The following is a 10,058-nucleotide window of genomic DNA, read 5'->3' as shown; positions in this document are numbered from 1 at the left end:
GCCTGACAAGTCACCTGGAAAGATTGTTACGATGCAAATGTCTGGCCTCTGCCCTAGAGATTTGGGCATAGTGGGTCAAGCATGTGGCTTCTGCATTTTTATCTGGCACCTTCTGACCCTGGGTTGGTAGGGAAGATTCTGCTGTAGGAAGATTCTGCTGACCAATGTTAATTAAGCCAGACACGCTTTTGATGAACTCGTTTCATCCTCCTGTGACCTGTCAAGTGGGCCTATTAACAGCCCCATTTTACAGATGGGAAGACTGAGGCTCGAAGCTATGAAAATCCCTACAGGGATCACCCAGGGGGTGTCCAACACTACAGCCTTCACCAAGGGCAGGTGCTGCCCGTCACTGAAGCTGAGCCCTGAGCATCTGTCTTCTCCTGTCTAGATCGGAGTAATAGTGTCTTCCTTGCTGTGGGGCTATGATTTAAGGGTTTAAACAAATAATATGTTTTGAAACAAAGTTAAAAAAAAAAGAATATGTTTTGAAAATAGCAAGAAAAAGAGGGGCATTTTTGAAAGTCAATGATAGCAAAGATTGTAATGTCTTGAGCTGTTACTGTGTGCCAGCTGCAGGTGCTAGCCATGGGCTGGTGTGCCTTATATAGGATGTTTTCTCATATTGTGATAAAATATACATGAAATTTACCATTTTAACTTTTTTAAAGTATACAGTTCAGTGTATAAAGTACATTTGTAATATTATTGCAACTACCACTACTCTGTAGTTGCAGAATTTTTTTTGTTTGTTTGTTTGAGGCAGAGTCTTGCTTTGTCACCCAGGCTGGAGTGCAGTAGTGTGGTCTCGGCTCACTGCAACCTCCGCCTCCTGGGTTCAAGCGATTCTCCTGCCTCAGTCACCTGAGTAGGTGAGATTACAGGTGCACGCCACCATGCCCGGCTAGTTTTTTTTATTTTTTAATAGAGATAGGGTTTAACCATATTAGTCAGGCTGGTCTTGAACTCCTGACCTCAGGCGATCCACCCACCCTGGACTTTCAAAATGTTGGGATTACAGATGTGAGCCACAGCACCTGGCCTGCAGAACTTTATCACCATAAAAAGAAATACCTCACACCTTAGCAGCCGCTGCCCAATCTCCACCCCCAGCAAGCCGCAGTGTGTTCTCCATCTCTCTGCATCAACCTGTTCTGGCTGTTTTACATAAATGGGATCGAATGCTATGGGTCCTTTTGTGTCTGGCTCCTTTTACTTTGCTTGATGGTTTCAAAGTCCATCCATGTCACGGCATGGAATCAGCACTTCATTTCTTTTCGTGGCTGAGTAATATTCTGCATGGATATACCATGCTTTATCCATGTATCCATGGATGACCGTTTGGGTTGATATTTGATATTTTACCATCCATGTGCTGACTGCGTCCATATATTTATACACAGGATCTTGTACTGCTTGAAGCGGACTCATGAGGGCAGGTATTGTTATGACTTTACAGAGGAGGCATCTGGGACTCTGAGAGGTGAAGTGGCTTGCCCAGGGTCACAGAGCAGGGATGGCAGATGTAGGGCTGAAAACCATGGCTTTCTGACCCTGGAGCCCAAGCAGTTAATGATGTATTCTCTTGCCGCTCCCAGGGACCTGTATTACCCTACAGCAGTGGTACCGCAGATCAAACCTGGCTGTGGCCTGCTGGAATCATTTGAAGATTTTTTTTTAAAGATAAAACTGATGCTGGAGCCCTATCCTCAGACCATTTAAGTCAGAATCTCTAGAACAGCTGTTTCCAAGCAGGGATGATTTTGCACCCTCTTCCCCAGGGCATATCCCGTCATGTCTGCAGATAATCTTGGTTGTTGAGGGAGGGGGGGAGTGGGGTCCTCCTGGCATCCGATAGGTGGAACCCAGGGATGCTGCTAAACATTGTACAGGACACCGCCTGCCTGCTGACGACAAAGAATTATCCTGCTCCAAATGGCAAAAGTGCCAAGGTTGAGAAGCCTTGCTTTAGAATTGGGCCCTGGGCCAGACACAGTGGCTCATGCCTATAATCCCAGCACTTTGGGAGGCTGAGGCAGGCAGATTGCTTGAACCCAGGAGTTCAAGACAAGCCTGAGCAACATGGCAAGACCTTGTCTCTACAAAAATTATCAGGATGTGGTGGTACACGCCTGTGGTGCCAGCTACTTGGGAGGCTGAGGTGGGAGGATCACTTGAGCCCAGGAGGCGGAGGCTGCAGTGAGCCATGATGCAACCACTGTACTCCTGCTTGGGCGACAGAGCAAGACTGTGCCTTAAAAAAAAAAAGAGAGGGAGGGCCTGGGTGTCAGTATATATATATGTTATATAAATATAAATATATAATATATATATTTTATATATATAATATGTATATTTATATATTTATAATATATATAATATATATTATACATATATTTATTGTGTATATATATAATATATATATATTTTTTGAGACGGAGTCTCACACTGTTGCCCAGGCTGGAGTGCAATGGCACAATCTTGGCTCACTGCAACCTCTGCCTCCCAGGTTTAAGTGATTCTCTTGCCTCAGCCTCCTGAGTAGCTGGGATCACAGGTGACCGTCACCAAGCCCAGCTAATTTTTTGTATTTTTTTAGTAGAGACAGGGTTTCACTGTGTTGGCCAGGCTGGTCTCAAACTCCTGGCCTCAGGTGATCCACCCACGTCAGCCTCCCAAAGTGCTGGGATTACAGGTGTGAGCCGCTGCGCCCTGCCAGGTGTATTTTTAACTTCCCGTTCTAATTGGCCAGGGCTAAGCAGTGCTTCTCAAACGTGATAGTGCACAAGCATCACATGCGTTCCTTGTTAAACTGCAGATCTGGGCTCGGTAGGTCTGAGGTGGGGCCTGAGGTGTACTGTGTGTCTAACAAGCTTTCCATTGATGTCAACGCCCCTGGCCCACACTTTGAGTTGTGAGACTAGAATATAGCTAATGGCCTATAGGCAGCTGGACTGGACTGTGACTGTTTTCTCTTTTTGCAATCTCTTTAAATTTTCATTAAAAAGTTTTCTTCAGGTCGGGAGGTAGGAAATGCAGACTTTGCAAAGGCTGGATCTGTTGGTTGCTGAGACTGTGAGGCTTTGAAGGGAGAGGCAGTGAGGCTGCCGCAGGAAAGACAGGAGTTGTGTTCACAGCATTGTGCGGTGATTCACAGCCCAACTGTCCGTGCCAACCTCCCGCCCAGCGCTGGGAGCTTGCAGCCCCTTCCACTGCCCAGCCCTCCTGGCTGCAAGCCCTGGGCTGGCTTCCCCAGTAGCGATGACTCAGGCTTTCCACCTGTAAAATGGGCGGGAGGCTCTTGCCACGGCCCCACCCAGCCCCGGGGCCGAAAGCCCCCAGCTGCTCCCCAGTTTCATCAAAGGCAGATCTTCAAAGCCGGGGACTTGCTGCTGTTCTTGCTGCTAATAAATCTCGATTTGTGGCAGCTCGGTTAGGAAGTCATCACAAAACTTTGATATTGAAAGAAGGGATTAATAACCCAGCCCACGTGGAAGAGAGTAGCAGCTTCTGCGGAGAGGTCTTTGTCATCTATCCTTGTAGCCAGCAGCCCCTGGGCAGCGCTGGCAGGTGGGTCTCTGGGAACAGAGGGTGCCTGGGCTGAGCTGGGGATGGGAAAAGCCATCGGCGGATTTGTTTGAGTCGTTGCTGGGTAGCACTTTCAAGGTGGAGAATCTGGAAGCCTCCGGCTGGTTCGTGGCAACTCCTGAAATGTTGCCAAATGCATTGTTGCTCCGTCATGTGGTTCCAGCAGATGCAGGGGGACGCCGGCGGCCTGGAGGCCCGGGCAAGGCGGGAGGGAAGGGTTAGAACTGGGCCGCGGGCCTCACGCGGTTGCTGCCCAGGCTCCCGGATGGGGAGGTCCTCAGGTTCCTGGCATGGAAGGGGCTGGCTCTCTGCCCAGTTCTTTGGGCTTCAGGAGGAATGCCAAGAGCTCAGACTGACTCACCCCCGGGGGTGGGCCCAGCCTCTTGGCCCACGCTGGAAGGAGAGAGGCCTGAGGAGGCGGGCCCTGGCTCTGGCTGGGAGCTGCTGCTTGCCGGCTCTGGGAAGGTGGCTGGAGCAGGTCTTCATTCTTTTCTGCAGCCTGCCTTCTGCAATAATGGGTGGCTGGCTGGTTAGCCTAAGAGATTGGGCTCTGGAGCTAGAGAAACCTGTTTTTGACGGTTCAGATCTAAGCTTCACCATGTACCCTCGGCTAAGTGGTGACCTCATTTTCCTTAGCTTTGCTTTTCTCCCCAGTTAAATGCGAATCATTTTAATACTTCCTTCCTCAGAGGGTTGCAGTGAGCATTCAAGTATAGCACCCTGGTTTAGCGCTTAGCAGAGGCCTGTCCTATTCTTCCATTTTTCATTTATTACAAATATAGATGAGGACACAGATAATATAGATGTACTGAGAATACGTATTGGGAAATACAGACATGTCCATATCCATCCACTCACGCGTCCACCCACCCACCCACCCACCTGTCCATCCACTCATCTATCCACCTGCCCACTCACCCACCACTAAGTCCTCCTCCTAGGTTCTTGGCACCATGGGCTTACAGCAGTTCCCGAAAGCAAAGCCCGTCCTTCCTGGGCTTACATGCTGGGGGAAAGATGAAGGAATATAAACCAGTACAAGCTACATGTAATGTATCTGAAAGTGAAAAGCTCTTTGGAGAAAAGCAAAGTAGGACAGAGAAAGCCAAGGTGACAGAGAATGAGAGAGAGGGAACAGGGCTGGGTGCTGTTGCTTTGCCTGTGGGAACAGGTGGAGCGGGTTAAACAAGCCTCAGGGGTGACAGCTGAGTAGAGACCTGCAGGAAGTAGAGGAGGAGCCATGCAGGTACTGGGGAAGAGAGACACTAACAGGGGCAGATGCTCAAAGGTAGGAGTGTACTGAGTCTATCTGAGAGACAGAATGTTCTAGAAGTGTGGCTGGAGCAGAATGAATGAGGGAGAGTTCTAGAAAAGGACATCTAGAAAAGGTAGATCATGGATGTCTTAAAGACTATATTAAGTATCATGCATGAATTCCAAAGTCAATATATCTGAACCCTTCAGGTACAATATCTTAAGTTTAGCATACATGATGCCTTCAAGTTTTGGCTGACATCAAATGTACAAAGAAAGGATATACTTTAACAAAGGAAATCTCTGATAAAGAAGTTTATTTGCCTGTCCCTTTGTAAAAGGATAAAGAAAATAAATTCTCATTTACCTGTCCTCCTTATAAGGACAACAGGCAGCCTCTGGCTTCCTATAAGGAGAACAGGCCTCTGTCCCTTGATTCATGAAAATGAAATGTGTTGTTAGGAGAAAATTAGCTCAAATGACTTAGAGAGCTTTCACAAGGCATAACATTTGTACGGTCATCGATTGTTAAGGGTGATGGTTCTACATTTTAGATAACAGGTGACACAGGTGGACAGAGCATGTCATATCTCAGTACCATGAAATCAGACCTCCGCATGTGAGCAGACATCTCCCTCATCACAGTGACCTTTCTCTTTTGCTTGCAGCCCAGCGATCTGCCCACGAGCTACCCATGGTTGAAAGACAAGACACGGACAGCTGCCTGGTCTATGGCGGCCAGCAAATGATCCTCACGGGGCAGAACTTCACGGCTGAGTCCAAAGTTGTGTTTACTGAGAAGACCACAGGTTGGTGGATGTTGGAGCTCTTTCTCTGTCCCCTAGAACCAGACAAAAGTGATCATCTCTTTCTTCCACATGACATTGGTTTGGGGGGCGTAGATCCTACCATCCAGTTTTATACCCTGCTCTTTTTACTTAATGCGTCTCCAGGGATTGTGATGGCCACACTGTTCACCACTGTATGAATGTGCCATTCTACATTTTAACTCATTCTAGGTCGTTTTGACGGCTACTAATCCCACCCTCAACCCTTTTTAAAAAATTACTTTTTTCACATAAGGAAGGACATTTTAAAAACTTTTTGCTCTTATCAAGAAGGGAGGCCGAACAGAATGGTGATAAAGCATGCATGAAAAAAAAAAAAAAAAAGCATGCATGCTCTGGCCCTGGATATCTTGGGTTCTGATCTGGCTTTGTAACCTGCTTGCCCTGTGATCTGAGACAGATTACCTAACCTTTCTGTGCCTTAATTTCCTCATGTACAAAATGATACTAACAAGATTCCTTACCCTATAGAGTTGTCATAAAGATTAAATGAGCTAGTACATGTCAAGTAATTATAATAGCACCAAGTACAGTGTAAGTCAATTAATATTGGCTACCTGGATTTTTATTATAAGCAGTTCTGCAGTTAATCATCTTAGACCTCTAGGATTAATCTTCTTGTACATGAATATTGTATCTTTTTTTAGTTTATTTAGGGTTTATTCTTAGCAGTGGAATTTTGGACAGTCATTCTGAGGATTTAAATATATATATTGCTAAATTACCTTCCAGAAATCTACAAATTGAAATTTCCATCATGTCAGTAATAGTTTCACCCCATCCCAGAAATGCTATTTTTAAAAAATTAAGTTCTATGTTGCTTTTCTTTGCTATGAGAGGCTTAGCATTTTGTTTCTTCACCATGTGTATTCTTTCTCTGGTGCACTGGTGATGTCTTTTTTCAGTGGGTATGTGGTAAAAAAGATGCTGATCTCAAGTAGGAAAGTATCAGCTTAAGCAATAATTGATGAAACAAATGTATTGTTAGAAGGAAATTCGCTCAAATAACTTGGGACACTTATTTTGGATACTAGGAACAATTTTTTTTTTTTTCCTTAACTGACATGATTTCAGTAGGTTAGTTCAAAGGGGCATTGAGGTTTGCCTGTTTGTTTATTGTCTTTAGAACAGTCCGAGAATATAACAGGTGAGTTGTCCAGTTGGAAGGACTGTGCCCTGCACAAGGGCACCTCCTCTGAGGGCTGCCATTCAAATTGGATGCATCATCAGTTTACACATTAGTAAGGCAACTTCTGGCAGGTGGAAGCAGACTGTCTTAGGCAAAGCGTGCTTCTTCCAATCTCACACAAAGCCTCCTTCTGGGATGGGCTGGATGTGTGACCAGGGTGTGATAACTGCATTCTCACAGTTGGAAGCATAACAGGAGGCAGAATTGATTTGAAAAGGGTTTGATGATGCCATGGCAAAAAAAAAAAAAAAAAAATACAAAAAAGGTATTACGTAACGCTGTGGCACTGGGGAAGGTGGGCTGATAGTTTCAGGATGATTCAGGCACTTTACATTTATTGTGCACTTTATTTCTATGATTTTGACATTGTAATATATAATAAAATAATTATACAGCTCACCATCATGTAGAATCAATGGGAGCCCTGAGCTTGTTTTCCTGCAACTAGACAGTCCCATCTGGGGGTGATGGGAGACCGTGACAGATCATCAGGCATGAGATTCTCATAAGGACGATGCAGCCGAGATCCCACGCATGCGCAGTTCACAGTAGGGGTTGTGCTCCACTGAGAATCTAATGCCGTGCTCATTTGACAGGAGGCGGAGCTCAGGCGATCATTCGAGTGATGGGGAGTGGCTGTCAATACAGGCGAAGCTTCGCTCACTCACCTGTCACTCACCTCCTGCATGTGGTCAGTAACAGTCTGTGGCCCAGGGTTGAAGAGCGCCCTGGACTACACCACATTCATAGCCTCAGCATTACTGACAGTTTGGCCAGATCGTCACCGTGGGGTTCTGTCCTGGGCACTGTAGGATGTTCGTCAGCATTGCTGACCTCCACCCTCTTGGTGCCAGTAGCACTGCCCCAGCCGTGACAATCAAAAATGTCTCCAGACCTTGCCAAATTTGCTCTAGGGTTCAGTATTGCCCCTGGTCAAGTACCACTGGTCCACGGTCTAGAAATTTTCAGGAAAGACAAGGAAAGGAAAAGAAGAGCATGAGGAAGAGGCAGAATCAGGGTCACCTTGAGCCTTCCGCTGTGCGGCTCAGCAGTGCAGTCTCAGCAGCTGATTGTCAGAATGCTTGCACATCTGCCCCGGGGCCACCCTGCAAAGTGGGCTGCAGGGAGGAGGCCTGGCCTCTGCTTGCTTGGCCTCGAAGGACCGACCCAGCCACACGGAGCTCTGTTCCCTGAGTGGTCTCTATTTACACTGAAATCTTTTTGTATATATACTTTTAATCCTTTTTTTTTTTAAAAGAAAATATTTTGAGACAGACTGGCTCTGTCACCCAGATTGGAGCACAGCAGCACGACCATAGCTCACTGTAGCCTCGATCTCTTGGGCTCAAGTGATCCTCCCATCTCAGCCTCCCAAGTAGCTGGGACTATAGATGCGCTCCACTGTGCTTAGCTAGTTTTTAAAACTTTTCGTAGGGACATGGTCTTGCTCTGTTGCCCATGCTGGTCTCAAAGTCCTGGGATCAGGTGGTCCTCTTGCTTCAGCCTCCCAAAGTGCTGAGATTACAGGCATGAGCCACTGTGCCCAGTCTAATCCTGTTTTTTAAATATCAAGACAGCATGAACATTTGTTCAGGTATTTAATACATATTCTTTGAGAACCTGATTTTATTTGTTTTGTTTGTTGAGACAGAGTCTCACTCTGTCACCCAGGCTGGAGTGCAGTGGTACGATCTTAGCTCACTGCAACCTCCACCTCCCAGGTTCAAGGTCATTCTTCTGTCTCAGCCTCCTGAGTAGCTGGGATTACAGGCATGTGCCACGACACCTGGCTAATTTTTGTATTTTTAGTAGATAGGGGATTTTACCATGTTGGCCAGGCTGATCTCGAACTCCTGACCTCAGATGATCCATCTGCCTTGGCCTCCCAAAGTGCTGAAATTACAGGCATGAGCCGCTGCACCTGGCCCGAGAACCTGGTGTTAAATGGATGCATTGCATTCTATCATGTTGGGTACTTGATTGAACCATTACCTTTTATTGGGCATTAGAATCACTAGAGTTCACTATGTTGAACTCATTGTGTTGCCCAGGAGTTTAAGGCCAGCCTGGACAACATAGTGAGACCCCATTTCAAAAAACAACAACCAACATCCCATGAGCACTAAGTGCGTGCTGCTCATTTACGTATTTAACTCTAGGAAGGAAAGCTTGTGTTCAAAACCCAGTGCCACTACTTTCTAGCCATATGACTTTGGGTGAGTTACTTAGCCACCCTGGGCAGTGGTTTCCTCATCTGTATATTGAGGACGAAGACAGTCCTGCCCATACACTGGTCCTGAGATTAAGAGTTACATGGGTTAAGTACTTAGAACAGTGCCTGCACAGAGTAAGTTGTTCAATAAATATAAGTGAATACTTCTTGATATTGCTTTTGCCTAAGGTTAAGGTCTTTGTATGGTATAATGGATTTAAGAGATGCATGTTTCTTTTTTTTTAATTTTTTCTTAAGACAGAGTCTCACTCTGTCACCCAGGCTGGAGTGCAGTGGCATAGTCTCGGCTCATTGCAAACTCTGTCTCCTGGTTTCAAGCGATTCTCCTGCCTCAGCCTCCCGAGTGGCTGGAACTACAGCTGTGCACCACCATGCCCGGCTAATTTTTGTATTTTTAGTAGAGACGGGGTTTCACCATGTTGGCCAGGATGGTTTTGAACTCTTGACCTCATCATCCGCCCGCCTCGGCCTCCCAAAGTGCTGGGATTGCAGGCGTGAGTCACTGTGCCCGGCCTAAGAGGTGTATTTTTAAGTATCTTGATATACTCTGGGGGAGGCTAACTTTTCAGGTGATGGACCAACATAAAATACTCTGTACAACAAGAATTTGCTAGGTTCTCATGAGTCAGAGACCAAACTGATGTGGCTAGGGTAGAGGCTAGTTAACACCAGCAAATACGTTTGGATGATTAGGAAGAGGTCAGAACAGAGTTCTCCCAGAGCCAGGTAGAGACATGGCCTTGGTTTGGTCTGGTCATGGGTAAGATAAGAGAGAGTCACAGTGGCTTCTTGAGCAAGGGAGTGGCATGAAATGTAAATGACCAAGTAAGCATGTCCTCTCCAGCGTTGATGCATCTCCAGTACCAGGAAACCACCCTGCTGGCTGCCTTCTGACCTTCACAAGAAGCAAACGGCCTTAAAGTATTTTATTGGGGGAGGAAAAATG

The 10,058-nt window shown here is 46.3% G+C and overlaps 1 protein-coding gene across 9 annotated transcripts in view; it reads left to right on the top strand.

The window, feature by feature from the left end:
• Positions 1-10,058, top strand: part of NFATC2 (nuclear factor of activated T cells 2) — a 177,868-nt gene that overhangs the window by 101,610 nt on the left and 66,200 nt on the right. For all 9 annotated transcript variants that reach the window (XM_037727253.1, XM_037727254.1, XM_037727250.1 and 6 more), the window contains one exon: positions 5,511-5,651. In XM_037727253.1, the coding sequence (XP_037583181.1) occupies positions 5,511-5,651 (141 nt within the window). The remainder of the gene's footprint in view (positions 1-5,510; positions 5,652-10,058) is intronic.

This window comes from Cebus imitator, unplaced genomic scaffold, assembly GCF_001604975.1.
Source record: "Cebus imitator isolate Cc_AM_T3 unplaced genomic scaffold, Cebus_imitator-1.0 Scaffold224, whole genome shotgun sequence".
Classification (NCBI taxonomy): domain Eukaryota; kingdom Metazoa; phylum Chordata; class Mammalia; order Primates; family Cebidae; genus Cebus; species Cebus imitator.
The sequence above is the reverse complement of the archived record's forward strand: the minus strand, read 5'-3'. Positions and strand labels throughout refer to the sequence as shown.